General features: G+C 35.3%; 3 protein-coding genes across 3 annotated transcripts; all 3 read right to left on the bottom strand.

Moving 5' to 3' along the window:
- Nucleotides 1-2,547: 2,547 nt before the first annotated feature.
- DRB2 (dsRNA-binding protein 2) lies at nt 2,548-6,647 on the bottom strand. Its single transcript, XM_007016686.3, is given in 4 exon segments — nt 2,548-2,930; nt 2,933-3,760; nt 4,313-4,532; nt 6,000-6,647. Coding segments are annotated over 4 exon segments (1,326 nt in total). The 5' UTR covers nt 6,246-6,647; the 3' UTR covers nt 2,548-2,898.
- Nucleotides 6,648-10,834: 4,187 nt separating this feature from the next.
- LOC18590880 (SAND family protein) lies at nt 10,835-16,309 on the bottom strand. The gene is made up of 14 exons (XM_007016683.3): nt 15,725-16,309; nt 15,326-15,405; nt 15,145-15,216; nt 14,969-15,008; nt 14,323-14,424; nt 13,996-14,117; nt 13,484-13,616; nt 13,249-13,340; nt 12,505-12,586; nt 12,311-12,375; nt 11,765-12,064; nt 11,569-11,660; nt 11,278-11,342; nt 10,835-11,152 (listed from the first exon to the last, which is right to left on the bottom strand). Exons 1-14 carry the CDS (start codon nt 16,166-16,168, stop codon nt 11,057-11,059), a joined length of 1,785 nt encoding a protein of 594 aa, XP_007016745.3. The 5' UTR covers nt 16,169-16,309; the 3' UTR covers nt 10,835-11,056.
- A 4,171-nt stretch (nt 16,310-20,480) lies between these two features.
- LOC18590878 (senescence regulator (Protein of unknown function, DUF584)) lies at nt 20,481-21,325 on the bottom strand. The gene has a single exon (XM_007016680.3). The coding sequence runs from the start codon at nt 21,236-21,238 to the stop codon at nt 20,699-20,701; it is 540 nt and encodes a 179-aa protein (XP_007016742.1). The 5' UTR covers nt 21,239-21,325; the 3' UTR covers nt 20,481-20,698.
- Between the last annotated feature and the right edge of the window lie 1,581 nt (nt 21,326-22,906).

Raw genomic sequence — 22,906 nt, 5'->3', positions numbered from 1 at the left:
CATTTTTTAACATGAAATTATGAAGAAAAGTTTGGGAAGTGGAGGACCCCCAAATCCAACATTAAATGTTGGTGTACCCTTAAGACCTAGGGTGGCCAAAGATGCAGTTGAATTTTTGGACCGTTCCAAATTAAATATGTTGTCACATAAATGTATAGTCTGGCTGCATATTCTTTTCTCAAATGATTTCCTGTCCTCCCCCACCTTTTTCCATGAAACAAAAAATCATTTTAAGACGGATATCTAATTCACTACATCAATAGAAACGAATGAAAAATGAGATATTACGAGTTAATTAATGTATATGCTACCTACTTTGATAACTTTAAATTATATCTACTTTGAAATTGATTAATTGACACCATACATTAATGCTGTAAGGAGTTGGCTGGCTATCAATGGGAAAGAAAGCATTGGAAAGTTTATTGAAAGACAGAAGAATGGGATCAAAGGCATTAAATGAAGAAAAAATGACAATATATACAAGCAAAGCCATCAGCCAGGGTCAATGATTTCCTTCACTTTCCCCTGGTTGGTTTCTCTATTTGTAGAAAGGAGGACTTCTGCTTCATAATTAGCTTTCAATCTTCATTCTTTGTTTAGGTCTTGCATTTCAGTCAAAAACTTGCATAAAGCTTTTTGAATGAATTGAAGCAGAGGAGAAAGAAGCCACACCAATATTATGTTAGTCTAAAGCCTACCTACCAAATAGACAGTGAAAACTAAAGGGTCTTTGAGTTTAGACTAGATCACTAATGGTTCAAATGGGTAGTTAAGCAAACCCTTTCTTTAAGAGTATCAAAGCTTATGATTAATGCATTATCAAATTTTACAACCACCATCTGTAAGATGATCTAATTTTGCTACCAAGGGGAAAACCTGAGGGTAGTTACTGTAGAATATTGAGTACATGGGGGAGAAATGAGACTTCAAAAATGGGTTTTGATTGGACTTGCAAAAGGTTGGATTCAATATGGGCTTGCGGCATATCTTGTATTGAAGTAGGATGATGAGAATAGAAATTAAAAGGGCTAGATTATGCAAATGTTCAATTCATTAAACACTGCTCAACATTAGAAAGTTGGGTATTTTGGTATAGATATTTTACAAGAAGATAGCCTAAAGGTTTCAGTTAAGCTCATGTAGCTTGTAGGCTAAAAAGCCTCTCTCACTTATCAGCTATGACCACCATGGATAACAAGTGTGTGTTTGTTTGTTTGGAAGATTTCAGAAAAACTCCAGCCTTTTTCGTTAAAAAAATGTTTTTTCACGCAGTAATGGTTGGAGAGGCTTGGCCCATGATGTTTCTGGTAAGAGAGATCAGGAGGAGTCTGGTTTAGTGCAGAAAATCAAGCTACCCCACTTCCTTTATGTTTTACAGTTTTCACTGGAATTGATTAATTACCTACTAATGGGGGATAGTGGGTTCACATCCCCACCTCCATTGCCTCTTGTCTAAATTCACACTCCAGCTATTTAAAAAGTACTAGTATTGTTTTTATTCATGACCTGATGCTGAAATAAGCATTACTTCACAGCAAAATTTGACTTGTGTTTTTCTGTTACAAAATTATCAGTGAATTAGATAGGATAATCTAAGTTCTTTAGGAAATAGTATATGGTTGTTAACTTGTTATGGTTTTGTTGTTTTGTTAGTAATTTGATTCTCAATGACAATGAGAAAGCCAGGGGCAGGGCAAAAGGCAAAGCCCTGTTACAAACTGTTACTCAGCCCTAGTTTGGCTTTATGGCCTGTCCTGCTCTTAGCATAAAGCAAACAAAGAGGCCTCAAAAGAGCCAATCTCATCTGTTTGGTATCTGCCAGTTAGGTCCTAGTCGGCTAGTCTCAGTGACAAAGACATTGCATTTCGGTGAGTAAAGATCTTTGGGGTCCTATTTCCCAACAGTGAGAACTTATATTAACAAAACACAAAGAAACTTGTTTTATTTTCTGGCTTACATAGTAGTAGCTAGTAAGCTAGAGGCTGTTCCTGTCAGATGTCTGAAAAACAACGCGCAATATTGTTTTGGTTTAGCATTCTGAAATGTGTAATGCTGTCAATCTCAGCCACGAGGACAGTGGTAGAGGTGGAGCCTGATATGCATTGCTTTAACAAAGCCAAGAAACCCTTTTGAACTGATTGATTTAAGGTAGAGGGGCCACTTTTGGTCAATTTTCTGGGAATTAAGGAAATTCTAGGTCCCATTGGGATCATGTCATCTACAGTTTTTTGCAAACTCGGGCAAGAATCAGTGTAGAAAAGCTCCTCAATCTCCAGCATATAGAATGTGAAAAGAATATCAATGAAATGTCTTAACAATTTCTGAGATACCCTAAAAGATTTTAATGTTTCATCCATGGAAAAGAATTTCATGGTTTGATGTAATTCAAAGACAGCTATTTGCATGACTTTTTCGTAAAGATAATTTATCAGTTCGGTTAGACAGCACTTCTTTCAGTACAACAGCGAAAACATCGAAGGGCAATCTCATCACAGAATCATATTATAAGGAGCATGGCGAAGGAAGAGGAGCAATTCCCCCAAATTGGCAAGCATAACATCAGTCATCACTCATCAGGGATTCTTCATTTCTTTGCCAAGTTTGAGCAGGGGAAGCTACCCTCCAAGGGGTAATAAAAATAAACTAAATAATAATTGCCCTTGCAACATCACTCTAGACATAGTATAACTTTTAATTGCAATGATATGGGACTGCTGACACTACCTTAACCTGCAGAAACTGTAGCTTCTAAGGAAACAAAAAGGATGGTAAACCAAAAAAAAGAAGAAAAGAAAACAGAGAGGATAAAGATAAAAACACTCATATGATGAGATGACAAAAAGTAACAAAACAAACTTGATACCAACACAAAACCATAGCTCTTGTCCTATTGCCTCAAATGCTCTCCTTAACTACCATCAGATTTTGAGTTGTTCTATGCTCTGTACTGTCTCAATTTCTCGCAGGTTCTTTGCTATTGTGCTTGCAGCTTCCTCTACTTGAGCAGGTGATTTGTTGGGCAAGGCAGAAGCAATAACAGTTGGAACATCTTCATTTCTAACAGATGAAATATCTTCTTTTCGTACTGGTGGAGCAGCAAATACTGGAACCACTTGCCTAATAGTGACAGGCGGAGCAATACGTACAGGAGGAGCTCGCAGCACTTGAGTGGGGAGTGTAGATGGTGATGGCTGACAGGGAACTGCAGATTGTGGTGGCTGAGCAGGAAGAACAGATTGCGCTGGCTGAGTAGGAACTGCAGATGCTGGTGGCTGAGAGGATACTGCAGATGGTGCTGGACGTGGAGGTGCAGAGAAAACAGGCACTGCAGTTCTTATCGTCACTGGTGGAGCAATGCCATGGCATGGTGTCCTAAACTGTCGGATGGGAACATAAGGAGCTGCTCCAGCTGCAGGGAATTTCTGTGGACGAGTCCCACGGCTTTCCGGTATAGATGCTTGCAACTGTGGCAGTATGTGTTTGTCATTTGCTGTTGCTGACATAGATCTGTTTCGAGGAACTACCTTCGGGCAGATTAAAGGAAGGATTTTTGAGGTGGTAGCAGGAGGCTGTGGACTTGTTGGTCTTGGATTCTGAATAGGAAACCTCTTTGTAAATGGTATTGGGGCACTGGAGGAGTTTGCCATGGCCATCTTTTCCTTTATTCGGTAATTTAATAACGCTCGAGCTATTGTGATCTGTTCAAGCTCATCATTGTTCTCTGGCTCTGAAGAAGAACTTGCAGTTTCTTTTGCCACTGGAAAGAAAAGATATTATTCAGTTTGGGCAGAAAGATTCTAATCTAGATAAGAAGTTTCAGGAAAGTTACGTCAAAGCAGTTTGCTTGAGACTAACCTAAGACAGGTCTGACAGAATTTATTAACGGTCCAGCATTTAATCTTTTATCTCTTCAGAAAAATAAGGATATGAACATTTTCAGAGAGGGAAATATTGGTAATATACTAGATAATGTGCACAACCTGCTACACAGTGGAGGGGAAAATTAAAAATGAGTTATACAGAAGAAGCTTTAGACAAAAGAAAACCAAATCTGTTAAGTGTCGAAATCATGGTTTGGTCCTAATGTTCCTTGGCATTTATACTATTAAGTTTGTAAATAATACAAAGCACTGCAAAGATGGGCAGGCATTCCATCTTTAAGCAATTGTCATTCTTCTTAACAGACAGAATCCTTTGCTCAGCTCAAAACATGAGGAAATTGAGAATTCCTCTAATGGCACAAGACTCTGCACTTTACATTTTACCATTCCAACAATTTATCCACAAGAAAACTGAAACATGGACTCACATTGTTTTAGAGATGTCCAAGCTGCCATGGCCGCATTCTTTTCTGCTTGCTTCTTGTTCTTAGCAGGTTCCCCTGTGAATGTGATTCCAGCCAATTCAACTGTTCCTGTAAAAACAGGCAGGTGTCCAAGGCCTGATCTAAATGTTGTATACTGCGGCAATGGCGCTCCAACTCTTTGTGCAATTTCCTGTAAGAGGTTTTTATAGACCCCTGTCTCATCCTAACATAATGAAACCTGATCAGTATCAACCCAACTAGAAAGGACATATCCAAAAAATTTAGATATAAATACATCAAATTCATCCAGAATCTATCATTCTTTCAAATTCGAAAGTAAATTATAAAGCAGGTATTATATCAATGAACTGGTTGAGAATGATAACAGGCTTCTTTTCATGTACTAAGGTGCACAAGTTTTGACCACAGATTAGACAGCACGAAATGTGAAAGATGAACACAACTCTGAGGGAAACAATGAGGCAATCAATTAAGTTTGCAACTACTTGTATCAGGATTTGGAAATTGAAGACTATAAGAGTTGCAACCATAACTAAGATGAATTTAAGAAATGCAAAATCAACCTAACAAGTCCCCAACATGATCTAAAAGGTAGCAGCTAAGAAATATAAGTATCTCAACCACTATCTTGACTATTGAATGAGATAATTTATCCAAAATGTGTTTCATAAATGTATTTCTCCGTACTCAGACAGAAGTTTAAGCCCCTGATTTTAATTGGCATGCTTGTAAATACATTATTTTCAGTCTGCCAAGAGCACAGTATATGAATCCTTGTACAAAAACAATTCATATTATTAATGCACCTCAAAAAGGCTGAGAACTTCGAAATCTACATTTGCGCGTTTACGGCTATACATAACCTCTTAAATGTAATATCTTCAGTTATTGGCAGATTCAAACTACTCATTTTCTAAAGCAAAAGAACTGTTTCTATCAGTTGACAAGCAAATAACTTTCTCGAAAGGAAAACTTGACAACCCCAAATCCAACCCGACCAGAAAGACCACATTCAACCAGAGAAGAAAATTAATTTTTCTGGGTTGCACCGACAAATGCTCATAAACCTGCTTGAATTAATTAAAGTCTGCAAGAAATTAAGAAATCCAAATTAAGTTTTATTAAAAAAATTTTTTTTTTTGAAAGAAAAACTAAGTTTCACCTTGTCTTCCGGGTTCTTCCTCAGACAGTAAACTGAGACGGCCTGAAAGGAAACATTTTTATGACCGAAATGCCCTTGATTAAGCCATTAATTGCACCAACAAAACCCAGATTATCAAAGTACAGCTGTTTCCCAAAATAAAAATTAAAAATCACAGATTTAATGTCACTAGCACGTTTCTCTCACACGGAAACTTCCCCAGTTCCCATTGTTATTTCCCTTAGAAATTAATTAAAATTTCGCTTTCGTCACCTCAAAAAGTCAAGAAAATCCTACTGCCTTGTGTTAATTGGTTAACCACCCAAGGGCATTCAAGTCATTTCGACTCCCCCACCACCCACTGTTTCACCTCAAGCGAATCTCCGGCGATCAAGGCCACTGTGCAAGGTTAACTCCGATCACCACCCCACGGCTCAACTTAGCAGAAAAAACTTTAAAAACCCAAATTTGAGCCTAAACTAAGAGGCGTACGTGAGCAAAAACTTTAGGAAAAAAAAAAAAACTTACTAGGATTCTGGCGGCAAGAGAGTGAGAAGGTCCACGATTAGAGAGGGATTGAAGGGCGACTTCGGCGGCGGAGTGTTCAGCTTGACGGAGCGTAGAACAGTAGTGAGGACTCTCAAAGGTTTCGCCGTTGAAGTTAACGGTGGCTTTGAACCTCGGCGCGTGGTCTGGACCTTCCCTAATGCACGTGTAGGAAGGAAGATTAAAGCAGCTCCTCTGCGCCAGCTCTTGCAGCTGGTTCTTGTACATTTCTCCCCCTCTCTTTCTCTCCCCAAAACCAAAAAAAAAAAATATAACCCTTTTCACTCCTTTTTGAGTATACTTCTTTTCCTCCCTAATCTCTGTCTCAACAACTTATCTGGGTTTCCTTTTCGCTGGTGTTGAAACAGGAGAAGAAAAATGGGATCAGACCCAGATCGGGTCGGGTTGAGATAGGAAATGGGTCGATGAAGATCAAGGTTTTTAGGGTTTTTGCATTGCAGAAAACAAACAACAAAGGAAAAAGAAGAACCAGAAAGATGAAGAGAAAAAACCCAACAAAAAAAACAAAAAAAAGTGAAATTTTTTTGTGAAGTGGGAAGGGAGAGAGACAGAGAGAGAGAGAGAGAGAGCGAGACGCTTTGCTTTTTTGGGAGGATGTATTTTAATGGGGGAATTTATTATATATTGCCTTTTATCCCTGGGAGTCAACTGAACGTTAGGCTGCATGGATGTGATCTTTTTCCCCTCTTACATTTTCTACTCATTTTCTTTTCCCAGTTTTTATTAATTTAATTAGTACTTAATTTATTTATTTAACCACTGATTTTGTTTGTGCTTGTTTTTTTTTTTTTTTATAACTGATAAAGTTATGTATTAAACTCAAATCATAATTATTAATATTTATAAAAATTTATATTTCAATATCTATAAAATTTTATAATCATAATCTCTTCAATCGCCTACAAACTCGTAATATTTAAAACGACCCCACAAATAAAATGTAACCGACATAAAATTTAAATTTCTTATTCTTTTGCGATATCGTTCAATTATACGTTTCAAAATAACGTAACAAGGTATTTATAGTTCTCGATCTTGTTGATTTTATATACTAGTAGTGTATTGAATATAAACTTCAAGTTCGTATACGACGGACGTTACGAAAAATCGAGAAGAGAAGTACATGTAGAAATAAGGGGGAAGGGAAAGTAACAAAAGTACTAAATTTTATGAAAGATTCCAAGGTGTGATGACTTTGAATGTGTGAAAATCACAACTCAAAATAAAGAGGATTCAATTCAAACTAGTATTGAGGCTATTTAAACCCTGCCATGCTAGGTCTGGCTAGACAGTCCAAAGGCCAATTAATCACAGTAGGGACCTTATTGCTAGGAGAAATTAATGAGTAATTTGAAGAAAAATAATCAAAATAAAGATGAATAAAAAATGGGTTTTCCACCACAAATAGACAAGAGAAAAAAGTATTCATTTAATGTGTAGTTATGATTATTGATATTTGTAAATTTATAGGAAAATTGTGCCTGTTTTTCTAAGTGAAGGGAATGGGGGGGTTTGTACGAGAAATGGGTTTGAGGGACAAATTGTTGGTGGGTACTTAATTATGTCATAATTCATTAATGGTGCCATAAAGTGGCCCATCAATTGTGTTTAATAAGTAAGAATTCTTTTCTTTAATTAAAAAAAGGACAAATTATTAAGCATGAGAGTGCCTATACTTGTAAAAGATTCTATCATAAAGTAGTCATTGAAATTTTAAGGTTAAGTGCAACCTAGGTTAAACCTTCCAAAAAATTAAATAGTAACCTAAATTTTTTATACAATAATCACTTTTAAATATTTATTTTTATATTCTTTCCGTCCGTTTTTCTTGATTCATATTTTTGAGAAATTTTTTTTGAACATAATTGTTTTTATTTTTTATGATTTTTTTATAAAGTATAAAAAACTCGAGTCGAAAGGTGTCATAATCTTTGATAATAGTTGAGATATCTCAATAATAGATCAAATAATTTCCTCTTCCCTTTCAAAAACATATTCAACATTGAATAAAAAAAAATACAAGTGGACTTTGAAAGTTGCATTGTCAAACTACTATCATTTTCCTTTTTGTACTTTGCAATTGGTATGCTCCTCATCCAACTTCTTGTCAATTTAGCAATGGGGTTTTTTGACTTCATGGCTTTGAGACACTTGAAAATTTCGTTTAAAATAATATAAATGTCAAAATAGAAATAAGATAAACGATGAATATAATTATTTTTTATCATATAGTTCAACTTTTTTAATTAAAAATAGATATTTTTAGTAATCATTAACAGTACTACAAATTTAAATTATCTCATAATAATAGTCTAAATTATGAGACGATCACGTGACATTAAATTATCCGTCACGTGCCCCCCCCCTCAATGAATCAAACTATAATTGGGGGAAATTTCTTTTTTCCCCATCAATATGAAATGCAGTGGCCTCCACACCTTAGTTGCAACCTCCTTTTATAAATGATGATGCCCCTGAGTCAGAGGACCCTCGAATATCCGATATCGAGGATGTGAAATTACGGATTTACCCTCTCATATTCACCGAGATGCAATAAGATAGGGTATGATTCTATGAGGGAGTTTCTGGTCATTTAGTCAAATATAATAAGGTACTAAGACTTCATTATCATGGACAAGGTAAGTGGGGAACAAACTTTAATAGTAATAATAATCTCCGAAATTGATGAAGTTTGACTAATTTGAAATTACGAAAATGCCACTACTTAGCTTTAAGGAGGGTATTTGATTTTATTTATTTATTTATTTATTTATTTTTGATATATCATTCATGTATAATACATATATTATCACTTAATCACAGAAATATCAGTTCATGGATATGTAAGAGTAAAATTTTGAATTTTTTTTTCAAAATTAATATTAATTTCAATAATTTTTTATTTTTAAATTTATTTATCAATGAAACGATAATATTTAGTATACAGATAATATACGGAATCTAAATTGAATATAAATCTCTTGGTTTTTTTTTTTTAATAGCTTTTGACGAAATCTAAGATGGAAAAACAAATGAATAATGGGGAAAAAGTCTTTGGGGTTCAATTAATTTTTGCATTAAATGAAATGCCAAACACGGTCTTCTATTCAAAGCAGAGTTCAGATGGTCTTCTACGTTTTCTCTTTTAGTCGGAGAATTTATTATTATTTTTTTCGTGGGGGTGATTTAATGTAATTAAAACGTTTGTTTACTTCTATGATTTTGATTATATTATAAAAAATATAGTTTAAATTTTTAATTTCTTTTTTTATTTTGTTTTTACTAGATACTTAAAAAAGAAAATATATATCAAGTCAATATAGAATATGATAGAGAATTTAGTGAGTAATTATTTTCTTAAATAGTTTGTGATTATGATAGAGAATTTATTTATTATTTGAAATTTCTTATACTGATATAGTAATTAGATATGTATATAGAAAAATAATAAAATAATATTTTGAAAAAACAATTATCAATGTTGAAGAAAGATTCTTAAACGAATAATCGTTTAATTACATATATAAAAAATATATATTTTGTAATATTGATAATTTAAAAATTTTACAACGCTGAGAAAATTTGTAATGTATTATTTTCTTTACCTAAAATCAAAGTATTTTTTGTTGCAATTGAGTTAATTTATATTTATGCCTTATATAAAAATTATTTTAAAAAAAATACATTATATTATATTATATTAGTGAGTGTATCAGTCAATCATAAAACAAAAGAAATAGAAGAAGTGCATTTTAGAGAGGCAAAAGGTGAAGTATGAGAATGTCATGTGCAAAGAAATTCTCTACAAAACGAACCAACAGTAAGGCCAAAACCAAACCTAATAAATGCAAACGGCATGGAAATTATTTTCCTTTATATATACACAGAGATAGGATTCTGTATTCTAAGAATTGCAGGCAGTGGGTGGTATTTAGTTTTACTGAACTTCAATAAATTCACTTCACAGAATGACCATTGCCCCATTGAAAACGCCTTGGTTTTATCTCCTGACCCACTGCTCTCTGACCCACGCTCTTTTATTACCTTTAGGTTGAAAGGTTGGGGAAAGAATAAGAAACCCAGAACTGATTTGGTTCCTGCCATTAAAACCAAGTGTGAATTCACTCAGAGACTAGGTAGATGGGTAGATGGATACAATGCTTCTATGCAATGAAGCCATTCCAATGATTGTAAGGGTGGCTTTAGATGAAGGGACGAAAATGATACGGATTGAACTAAAGTTTGGGATTGCAATCATCATCGAGATGTATTGAATATTTGACCTGGAAAACTCGACCTAATTCTGAATGTTCAGTTTCTCTGTCCAAATAAGACAACAACGGAAGTAGATTCTTAGTTTTTAGACTTATGGGTGTTGGAATAATACCCGGAAAAGTGATGGGGTTTCCTGAAAATGATAACTGTTTGATGCTGCGTCGCAGCATCAGCCATCGGCAAACCTCACCGTCCGGAACTCTATGTCCTTGTTCCAGCCATGCAGGCACGATCGAAGGCTCACCTAAAGAACAAAGGAGCACGGCCGAAGCATTCTCTAAATTTATAAAAATCAAGACCAGGGGCAAGAAAAAGAAGGAAGATAAAAGAGAGAAATTAAAGACTGGTAAAACATGAGAAGAATAAATATATAACAAGTTGTAAATCATGATACAGCATTTGACACTTGGAAGAGCTAATTTTGTCCCGTCTATTGCACCAAAGATCTATCAACCCAACCAAACCAAACCAAACCAATACAAAGTACTGTTTCAGTTAGAAAGAAAGATAGAGAAAGTGCATAATTTGGAATTTCTCTTGCAACTTATGATTTATTATGGTACCTGATTATTTAAAAGGAAACAGAAAAGAAAAGAGCAAATCTTTAGAAGGTGAATCATTCAATTGGCCAACTAACTAGGGGTATCCTGAAATTCTAAGGTGTATAGGGCAGAAAAATTACTATGACGGAATGTGTGGGTTAAAAAAGCTAAGAGTACATTCTGTATTACACAATGGACATGTCACCATGAAAAGGGGCTTGCTCCCTGCAAAAAGATCTCGTTTTCCACATCTTTTACCCATTGACAAACCCGGTTGCAAGTCTTTATGGCTAGAGCCTGCACGTAACATAAATGAAACTTTAAAGCTCTTTGTACAGAAAAAGCATTCAGTATGTATTTAAGACGTGATTTGAACTTTGAACAAGGTAAATGAGAAAGATATACTATATGCGAAAGCAAACCTTGTCTGCAAGTGGATCAAATGCTGCATAGAGTTCAAAATCCTGTGTGACCCAGCAGAGTAAAACTGACACATAAAAATAACCACATTAATTTTATGAAGGCTGCAAAATAAAAACTGTGTGGTTATAAGCAACTGTTGTCCATTAACCAGAGAACAGTGAAAAAGCGTAAATATTGAATGCAGAAAGGACATTCAAGCAGCAAAACAAAAACAAAAACGTAACAAAACTTAACTTTCACTATTTAGTTATAGTTCAGATGTCAGCAAAATTTATAAGAGAAAGAATTACCACAATTTTCATCTCTTCTAAACTGAGTTTTATGGGGCCCAATTCCTTTATCGTGCATGGAAGCAAACAGTCTCTGGTAAGCTCTATACAATCTGCATAACAAGAAACCAATTATCCAACTAAACACCACGAAGCAAAATACAATAGATTCAATATGAAAGAAGCAATTGAACTGCCACAAGATTAAGAGTTTTACCTTTTCTGTTGCCGGGGACTGTTAAGAGGTGGTGAGAACTCAGAGGATACATATTGATCCAGATATATACTACGATAAATGAAATGCCAAAGTCCAGCAGGACCACCAATGCCAATAAATGGTTCCGTAGGCCTCTCAGGAGAATCTGTTGGAGGTCTTTGCTGGCCTAGATGAGGAGATGATCCGAATCGAGGCAATGGGTCAATGGGCAAATCCTCAACACGCATACCACCATCTATCATTGATCTCTGAACTTCGCTAAGAACATTGGACTTCAAAAGGACCATTTCTATGCGAATCCTATAAAATTTCAGTCAAATTCTCAACAGTCTAGAGAGGAAGAGAATAAACATTTATATTTCTACATAGAGAGCTAAGAAGTGCATTCCCCAGTAAGGCATAGAGACAACTAAATCTGGATATATTTCCATCTTGTCACATAGACATAGCTCAGCCTCAACGTATGCACTCATTTTATGTAGGAAATGGGAATATTATATGCTCAGTTCACTAATATCATGATCAAATTAGAAGAATTCAATTTACCTGCAATCTTTAAGGTGATAGAAGGCATCTGAACTGGTAGTAAGCAACATCAAGTATGTATCGACCTGCCACAATAAAGTAGATTTGTTATCTTTGTGCTGTTGGCATGACCACCATATGGCAAACATATTTACAGCATTGTATGTAGCAGAAGTTGCATAAAATTAACATATTGTTAACCAAGTATCACTCACATCAAGAAAATGCACATAAGCATACAAAAAGGCCATAGGATTATATCTTGGTAAGCAAATTGGCGAGAATGATTCTGATGTCCTGCATAAAGCATGAAAATCTTATAAGAACAAGAAGCCCACAAAATCATTAGCCTGAAAACAACATTGAGTCTGCTTGATCGTTATAGAAAAGAAAAAGAGGAAAAAATAAAGAAGAAATAAAGAGAAGACTACACAGAATTGAGACTTGATTATTAAGTTCTAAATTGTCATGAAATTGATTTTGGCCAATTATATGTAATATGGGGCTATTAAAGACAACCTTTTTATATATAATAAGCACAGCTAAAACTGCAGATATCAAGAGTGCCACAAAACAACAAAAGAGCTAGTAAAATTTTTTTTATTTTTGGAGGGATAAAAAGCTAGTAAAAAAATCTTAATTGCTTGTAGCATGCAAAAAAGTTTCTGAACTTAAGAATTCAATGTGGTATATTAGGAAGACCATTTAGATACAACAGGGTTGAGGTTATTCATTGACCAAACAGTGTTTAGCTAGAAATCCACTTAACACCCAGAGACTATCAAACCAAAAAAGTCAGCATTACTGCTTTCCACTACCCTGCTAAGGAAATTATTTAGGAGGTGGTACTGAGACAGAACAATGATATTCCATGTACTTCTGAAGGCATATGCTTTCAAATGCTCTAGAGTTAACCACTAAAAGGAGATTAAAGACCTATTAAAGTTAATTCTACAAACCTAAATGACTCCGATGACATCACAAAGTTCGAAAGTAGCAACATATCATCAGGATGAAGTGAGGCCTTTTGTGCACCAACCAGACTGATAACCTGAAACTAACTTCAGGTCAGTAAAATGCTCCAAACAGTAAAATATTATTTTATGGAGTTAAACCAGAAAGTAACAATGACAAAACTGTTGCTGGGCTTACTTACAGGGCAAAAAAGGGTAAAAAAAGATGAGGGAGTTTTACCTTGTGTTTACACATTAGTATTGCAAATAGTACCCCTGAATCAGCAACATCTTGCAATATAGCACCTGCAGCTTGCCTTGTCGCATAAGCAAGAGGAAGACAAGTGTATGCATGAAGAAATGTAGCTGGGTTCCTGGATAAAGCCAAAAAAAAAAAGGGGGTTTAGAAGGTACCATCCAGGTCAAATATGAAAAGAAAGGAAAAGAAAAGGAAATAATGGCATTCACACCACATCTCATCAATAACACCAAGTAACATAAATTTGTAAACGCAAACACATGTTATCCTCATTCTCTATGCATAACCAACAATTTCAATTGGGGATAAAATGCAACAAATGGTTAAACAACCAGGACCCATAATCTTGCAATTGACTTAATATAAGTCAAAACTCAAGTAGATTTGTTTTCAAAGGTTAAGAAAGAAAGCAGAAGGGGGTTAGTGGAGTGGGGAGAGGAGAGGGGAGCTCCAACATTATTTAGACATGCAAGAAAAACCCAATAAAAACGCACCAACTGAAGGAGTGGATGAGGGAAGAGAAAACAACATCTGTTCCTCCAAGCAAAGGTGTCATATCAAACTTAGGATTCTTCTCAAAGCACCTATTTATGGACTTTGTTAAGATAAGTATCATCTGCATCCATTTCATAACCAATCAAAGTGAGTATGATAAGTACTTTTGGGTGACTGTCATAAAGAAATAAACATAGAGGTGATCAAATATAATGATTAGTGAAAAATAAAATAATCAGAGGAAATTTGCAAGCTTTGAATAGGCAGTGGCAGCCAAGTTAATCAGTCCAGAAGTAGAGATTTGCAAGGGAGACTGCAAGAGCTACCTGACCATAAATAAGCTCCAATTGTCCTTTTAATGATTCAAAAGGCTCCTCTGTGCAGCTGATACAAACTAAATAAATTGGTCCCTTCACAAGAAAGACCACCTGAACAAAAAAATATGTCATTGCATATCTTATTCAATTGATCAAAAAACAAGGCTTGATTCTGTCAGCTTTAAAGTAGGCCCTTTCATGTTTAGGCATTCTATACCAAAAGAATAAGAAACAGTGACAGTTTTTGGGCAAGATGTGCTTTTTTAATGAGGACAACAGTGACATTTCACGTAAATGTGCCTCTTTTTATTAGTATTGGACATTCTTTTATCATGCCATTCACTTTTCTTTCGAAAAACTTGACAGTAATAAGCCTTTCCGAATGTAAGAAGAATCATTTTGAGGCTTAAAGTTCAACCACCTCTAATGAATCTATCAAGAAAATAATTTGATTAATACAATATTGCAGCTTCTCACTGTTTGTTTCTAAAGTATTCAATATGTGAAAAGAAAAACTTCAAAAGGTCTATGTAAAAGCTTAACGACTAAGTGAATGAGAAAGTAGTTCAAATGCAAGTAGACTAATAATAATTGATTACAGAGCCAAAAACTTCAAATAACATAAATTTCAAGTCAGAAGCAAATATAATCATACCTGGTGTTTTCCAGCCTTAACCAATTTGACACGATCTCCCCTGAAAAGCAATGATTGAAATGTTAAAAATCCTTCAAAGCACTGACATCGAAGGAAAAAGTAACCCAAAAAAATTGCATTTGATTAAGCGCAAGAATCATTACTAAAAACTAAGTAAGCTAGATCCAGCCAAGTACCCATTCTCCACAAAGGAAATAATGGCTTGTAGCGTTGCTGAAAAACCAGCTAGCTTGTGTTCATCTCCATATCTGGAAATCAAATACAGAAGTACATAAATTAGGATTTATAAGTAAGCAGACCATATTGAATTGCACACATGATGCACAATGCCGGCATTCTTAGGAACTAGTGACAAACCTGGAATATATTGGTTTGCCAGAATTACTCAAAATAAAGAAGTGCTTCTTCCTCTTTCTCCATGATATCGAAGCATCATCCTGTCACTTCACTTATAAATCAAACATGACATAATATAGCAAGGATTCTTTAAAATAGCTTCTTCGTTTTCTCATTCTTTTTTTTTTTATGAGTCGTGGCGATGAATGGCAAATAGCACTAACATTCAAATGAACATTCAAAGAATAAAATCGTTACTGAATAATCCAAAACTTCATAAATGATCCCAATTCTAAAATTCAGTTCATAAATATATAAACGACCATGATTACACCAACCAGTGAATTCGGATAAGAACAAGCTAAACCAAACATTTTCTCTATATTATCAACAAGAAAGAAGCAAATGCAAATGGCTTACCTCATCGATGTGGCGTTTACCGGGAACCCAGGAGGAGGCCTGAGAATCCGAGATTCCTTCGAGCGAACCATCGTTCCTAACTTCCCGAATCTCATTATCATCAATCTCACTCGCCTCATCGATCCTCGACGCGCTCGTGGCGCTGCTGCTCCCTCTCTCCCCGGCGTACCCGCTGCTGCTGGGACTCGAAGGCCCTGCATCGCCGAAGATTTCCTGATTCTCCACTCGTAACCGATCGTCGTCCTCGTCCCCGCCGTTTCTCTCCCGATTCAACGATCCATTCTCGATTTCGCTGCCATCTCCCCGATGATTAGATTCCAATTCCACCGGTTCAGTCAATGTCAACACTTCGAACCGCTCATCCACCATTTTGGGATTAGAATTAGGGTTTTCCTCGATGTACTCATCACCAGAAGACGAAGATGAGCTGGAATCCAACGACATTCCCCCCCCTCCCCTCTGGAAATCGAATGAAAAATCGGGAGAATTGGTATTACGGGGATTGGATTTCACTACCACCACCACTACTACTACTCTTTCAGCTTTTGCTGCCTACCAGTCGTCGTTTGCTGTTTTCCGTTTGGTTGGTTTCTCTTTGGCTCTCGTCCTTTGCTTTGTTTGCTGCATTTTCTCCTTTCCTGATGATTGACTAGTAGGTGTCCCAGAGTAAATGCAACGAGCCGGTTCAGCTTGCATTTTGGGCCCGAGCCACGCCAGGGTTTGGGCATGACTTTCACATTTGACATCGAAATTCCAATATTTTATGATCGGATATCCTGCCTTTTTCTATCTAATTAAATAAAATAAAATATCATATAATCAAGTTCGAATAAAATTTTCATATGGAAGGCCTGCTATTTATAAATAGGAGCATTATATACTATTTTGATAAATTTTACACAATTCATGATTTTGATTAACTAATTGTAATGTAATAATTGGACAAAGATAGGAGCCCTTTAATGATCAATTATTGGGCTCCAAGTAAACCCACATAAAAAGGGTTGGAAAGAAGGCCCCCCAACTTTGGTCCTAGGCTCCAACTTTATAAGGTCATATGCCCATTTCCCAGCTGCACCCTCTTTTCCCAACCTCTTTTGCCAGATTGCTTCGTACTTAGTCCTATACCAAAAACCCTTTCCGTCCATTATTTGTAGCTTTCCAAGTTCCAAACATTGACATTGTTTCCAAATTTGGGTTCCCAGAGAACCCTTTTGTGACATCACTTTCCATTTGCAGAAGAAGGTCAGCAAACTCTGTGAATGAATCAGAAGCCATGAAACAATGGAAAACAAAAGCACAGGGTACAGTTCCAGCCAATTAGGGAAGAAGAAGAACCAAAGTTAAAACTTCAGGGTGAGAAACAAGTTTTGTGGAAACTTTCTTTGATTTTCATAAAGAAAAGAACAGGCAGAATGGGTTTATCTTATGCCAAGTGCAACCCTCAGACCATATTTGATTGCTGTGATTTGTCAGCTCTCCCTTGAACATCACAAATGCATCAACTTCAGCCAATTTAGATCCTTTTTTTTTTTTTTCAAAAGGAATAGCTTTTTCATTATCTTGGTATATATGCTGTCACCCAAAGCTTCCACTGACATGGATTTGAACTGACAGAATCTGGTTTTGCAGACTCATATCATAAAGAATTAGCATCATCAATTATAAGATAGTTTCATGGCAATAAAGTTTGTTTGAGAGTTAAATTTTTAAAACGGATATTTAATTTAAAATCAGTTGATAATAGAAAAAAAAAATTCTTTTTATCATTATTTCAATTAGATAATACCAACTGGCCTTTTTGGGGAACCAAGAGTCATCTTACCCCCACAGCATATATGCATAATTTGCTTTGATTTTGGGCTCTTGTCTTGCTTATTATATATTAAAAAAATGTTGGAAAAAATAAAGGGAAAAGCAATGCTTAAGCTACCAAAAGATATTCTGCCATTAAAGGCATCAAAGTTTATCCAAAATTCTATGTTGTTTGTCACCTCAGTTGTGACACTTTTAATGATCTGATAAAGTTCCCACAAACCAAACTTTTTATCTCTTCTAACACCATTGGATGGATTCACTCTCTATTTCTTAGTTCAAGATTCCTCTTTCTCTTCTAAATCAAGTTGTGAATAAAAAGAAATATTAGTACTGGATTTGTTCCTCCCAAAATGGGCTTATAATTCACTATAATTTAATATCTTGGTTGATTCCCATTGTTTATTCTTTAATAAATAAAACCCTAAATGCTTCTCGAACAAAAATATTTCATATTTAGCATATATTAAATTATGTCTCTAAGAATACCGTTAAAATAAATATGTTGCAATGCAACAATTAATGTTTAGAAACAAAAAATTATTCGGACATGGTAAAATTTGAGTAAATATCTTTAAATTAAATTGTAAGTTCGTAACACTCTTTTTTTGTCATAAATTTAATATCAATAAGAAATAAGTTAAGTATGGGGTTTATAAATAAAATTATTCCTCGACTTAATAAACATATTTTTTGAATTGAAAGTACCTGTGACACCTATACCATATAAAAAAGAAATTTGTATTGTAATTTATATATATTTTATTTATTTATATAAAATGACCTTAGGCTCAAGTTTTGTTAGATCTTCTATTTCTAATCTACGATGGGCCCACACGATTTTTTTCTTTGGGCTGGGCCCACTGACTTTAACTAACACGTCATAGCTACAGCACGAAAAGACTGTCAGACTGTCGGTGACAATATCAGTGCGACTAATGTTACAAAAGAAAAACAGTTTCATATTCCCATGTCGTCATAAAAGGGAGAAAAAGACCGGGCGACGAAAACGACGGGCGAACGAAACGCGAAGAAAACCTCTCCCCCACACAAGCCGTTTTCAGACGACAGAAATGGTCAACTAACCGTCGCTGTCTTCATCCACGTAACAAAAGTTTAATCTAACGGTTCACAAAATTTTCCTCGTTTATTCTTTTAGTTTCTTTCTTTTACCGGCGTTACTTTTTTTTTTCTTTTTCTTTTTTTATTCTATCTTTTTCCTTTTTTATTATGATTTAAGAATTATTGGTTTTTAGTGGCTTGGAATGTCCCCTAGCACCAAGTTAAAGTTCATGTGATACCAAAATTTGTCCAAACAATTTTCGTCCGCGGAGGACTTGATATGTGGGGATGTTTTCATGTCTTAATCTGTCTGTTCGGATAAAAAGTTAATAAATTTTCATCGAATTGATTGTATTACCAAATTAATCAAATAAGATTCGTCTTCTCTTAATTTATCTACATGTGCTTTAAGTACTTTTTGAGTTTTCATTTTGAATTATTCATAATACATCTATGATTTATTAACATAACTTAACACGTATTTTTCCATAAATCAATTAAAGTTCACTAACTTCTTTATAATTGGGGTTAAGACCAAAATATGATCCTAACACTTTGACATGGTATATGAATTGATGGGTTTTGAGCACAAATTGTTGGAAATTTATTGTTGAGTGTAAATGGAGATGGGGTAAGTACCTTTCTAAGTTGGTAGGAGTACAAAATGTACAGAGACATGCATAAGTGAAATATTTACTAGCCATGGACCAAAAAATAGAAATATTCAATGATTCACACACCATAAGTTGGAAAATTGAATGCAAATTTTAGAGAAAAACATCAATGCTTTTGTTCATGACATTGCCCTTGAGTGCCACAAAAAATTGCATAATTTTTTAATTTATATATATAAAGCTTCTAAGCATTGATTATTTTCTAATGTAATGCAATCAAAACATTAAATAAAAATTTAATTAATATATATTATTTCAAGGATAAATAAATTTAAAATCTTCTAGGTGAGTTCGACTATTTAATTAATTTATGTGTAATTAAAGTCAATTGTAGGTCATAACACATTTAATTGATTAGGTAAGGTTCACTATTCATTTTTAAAGGTAAATAAATTGCTAGTTGACATATCTAGAGCAATTGACTTGATAATTTTTATTTTCCACTAGATTAAGGATAAAAATATCAAACTCTCAATCCGCAAAATGGGGTTTGAAATTTTAGTCCAAAATTCGAAAGTCCAATTCAGTAAAAGAATTATTTCGGATCAAAATTAAGCAGTTCGCCACGTAAGTCGTTTTCCGCTACCAAATCAGCGACGAATTACGCAAACCATTATTGCAGGCTCAAAGATCGATGCTTTCAATTATTTAGAGGTTGCTTAAATCCCATTACCATCCAAAGACACATGATTGTTACATATACTCCTCTAATAATCAATTAATTACCAGATCCGATGTTTAGATTTGAGACTAATCTACAAATTAACATAAATTAAAATTTTCAGTAACATTTGGCTAATACTTATCCCGTCATATCCAAACTTATCTCTTAAATATCTTTGGCTTATCCAATTTGCGTATCATTCAAAAATATAATTATCCACTTTGCAATATTACCTCATATTATTACGTTAATTTACCAGTTATCCACTTTTCAGTTACATATTTTCGAATCCACGACGAAATCGAAGTTACCTATAAAACAAGGTTACGAAGAGGGACCGTCGTCCTTGCTGATCGTCGCCTCTATATTTATTTTCTTTACCAACCCCCACCGATATCAGAACCCCAAGCCCCGCCGATGATTTAACCCGACGAGCCAACTTGCCATTTTAGTACCAATATGCCATCAAAAGCGTTGAACCAAAAAATTTGTTTCAAATTCGAAAATGGAAAATCAATCAGACTGCATAAATTTATATGAATTTTGGAAAATTTATCTCCGCAAAATCTCATAGAAAGCTCGAAGTTAGGATTACAGGGATGGAAATGATCCTCTTGATCATATCACAGTGGCAAAAAGATAAGGGAAAAGGAAAACCTTGTAACTTATAAGGAAAGAAAAGGAAGAAGAAGTGACTAAAATTTTCTAGGGGAATTAAATATGAATCTAAAATTGCTTACTCTTTTTTATTTTTGGTTTTCAATCTTCGAACCCGGTTTTTTCAAAAATTGCATTTCTGACCCTCCTCAGATCTCTTCCTTTCAAAGTCCTCCCTATGCCTTCGTGAACAGAGAACGACGCGATCCTCGTCCTCGCCATTTGCTTTGCCAAAAACTCGTGAGGCGGAATCCTAACTCCTCCTTCCGACCAATCGTCTCCTTCCACGTCATCATCGTCGCTCTCCGATCTCCTCCGGTTGTCCCTGTACTCTTCCCTCAAAATCTTCGACCAGTCCGGTATGTTGACCGGCAACGACGACGGCGTTCCTCCCACTCCGGAATCCCCTCCTACTACTCCTCCTCCGCCGCCGCCGCGCTTCGTCGACGTCTTTTTTGCTACTCGACTACTGGTGCGAAGCTCGGGCGAGTCAGAGCGAGTCGAGGCCGAGTTGCTGTAAATGTCCGACTCCTCAAACTCGAATGCCGCCGCCGAGTCATGCCTCCGCGTCGCTTGCAGTTGTTGATCGCCCGACAGAAATCGGCAGTTCGGTCTCGAGTAATAGCTTTTGCTACTCGCCATCAAAATAATTTTAAACAAATTAAAATTAATTCCTTTTTTTTGTTCTCTTCAGTGTTCCCTTTTCTTTCCTCTTAAGTTTTGATCATTTCGATCTGCTTTTATAAAGGTTGGCTTCCTAATGGATAAGACTGGCTGGCTCAATCCAAAAATTACAGAAACGCCCCACCGTTTCGAAAGAAACGCCACGTAGGATTTCCTGGTTCGGGGTAGTTTTGATCCGCTGTTTCGGCTTTCACGTGTACGCAAATTTCCTCTCCTCTGGGCCGTTGAAACCAGATAAACTTCGTCTCAAACTGTTTTATCCGATTAACTGAAAAACTAAATTATTTCCCTAACAACCGGAGTTTTCACTCGACCGGCTTGATGAGGCCACGTGGATTTAAGAAAAACAACAGATGGATGCCACGTGGTACGTTTGCCAAAGGAACTAGACGGGTGTGAGGGGGAGGGGTAAAGTTGGAAAAACGAATTTTTGTCCCTTCCGAGAAACAAAAGCTTCGTACGATTTTGTCGTGACGTGACAAAAAATTGTTGAGAGGGGGGTTCACCTGACCTGGTTCTAGGAAGGAGGACAAACGGTGGTCCCGGTTTAGACGATCGAGGAGTGCGACACGTGTCGATGATGGGCTAGGGGTTACACGTGGCTTTCAGCCGTTTATTGTAAGGTATCGAGCGTGATCGCACGTGAACTGGGGCCCTCCCGTTCCTTTTTTTTTCTTCGCTCTCTTCCACTTGGATCTAGCGCGATTTGGATTGCCAGCTGGCTGGATCCTGGACATCTCGTCGATATATCGCTAGGCGAGAATTTGGATTTAGAGAATTGTCTTGTTTCACCGCCGCCCGTGTGGAGCTTATGAACTGTTGAACGTTGAACTGAATTTCACGTTTTGCTTGTGAATAATTGTCTTTTTTTAAGTAATTATATTTTAGATTAATTAGATGAAATTTATAATTTTATAAATAAAATATCATTTATTAAATAACTTTCAAAAAAATTTGATAAAGATGTAATAATTAAAATTTATTATTATTTTTTGTTCTTGTCACCTTCGTAAATGACTTATCTCCGAGAAAAAAAACCTTTATCTAAATGATTAGGTTTTGTTTCTAAATAAAATGTATTTATAAAGATTGTATATATTAATAAAGACTGCATTTGTGATACTATTATAAACATGAAAAAATATAATTAAATTTTTTAATAAAATATTTTTTAAAAAATATATTATGTGAAAAATATTATCTAAAATAGTATAATTAAAATCTAAATTTATCCTTTTTTTCGTCTTGGTCGGTGAATGAAAGCATATGCATGTTTAATTTTTTTAAACAAAAATTGGGTTGATTAATTTTCATGAATGGGAGTGAAAAAGAGAAAGGAGATTTTGATTCTTTGAGGGGAGTTCATAATTCTAAGATTGGGATGAGAATGGGATATGGCAAGCTGGCATGGCATAAAGGAATAAAAATGAGTGTTAATAGTGACATTTCCAAAGGTGTTAATCTTCGCATAATATTCTTTGGTTCCCCCAAATCAAAAAGTTAAGTGGAAATTCTATGATTATAATTAAATTCTGTTCCCATGACCATAAAAAAAGAAAAAGTGAGTGATGATGATATTAGAATGTTTGAATTAAAATAATAATAATAATCATAATAAGAATAAAA

Source organism: Theobroma cacao, chromosome 9 (assembly GCF_053813885.1).
Source record: "Theobroma cacao isolate CCN51 chromosome 9, ASM5381388v1, whole genome shotgun sequence".
Lineage (NCBI taxonomy): Eukaryota > Viridiplantae > Streptophyta > Magnoliopsida > Malvales > Malvaceae > Theobroma > Theobroma cacao.
The sequence above is the reverse complement of the archived record's forward strand: the minus strand, read 5'-3'. Positions and strand labels throughout refer to the sequence as shown.

Bases quoted from the DNA above. Each gene is read 5' to 3' on its own strand.
- LOC18590880 (XM_007016683.3), bottom strand. From the start codon at position 16,168: ATGTCGTTGGATTCCAGCTCATCTTCGTCTTCTGGTGATGAGTACATC. The intron at 11,661-11,764 runs GTAAAACTCTTA...CTTGTTATGCAG, and splicing joins AGTCCCCGGCAACAGAAAAG to ATTGTATAGAGCTTACCAGA. The intron at 11,153-11,277 runs GTTTGCTTTCGC...TGTTACGTGCAG, and splicing joins TTGATCCACTTGCAGACAAG to GCTCTAGCCATAAAGACTTG.
- LOC18590878 (XM_007016680.3), bottom strand. From the start codon at position 21,238: ATGGCGAGTAGCAAAAGCTATTACTCGAGACCGAACTGCCGATTTCTG.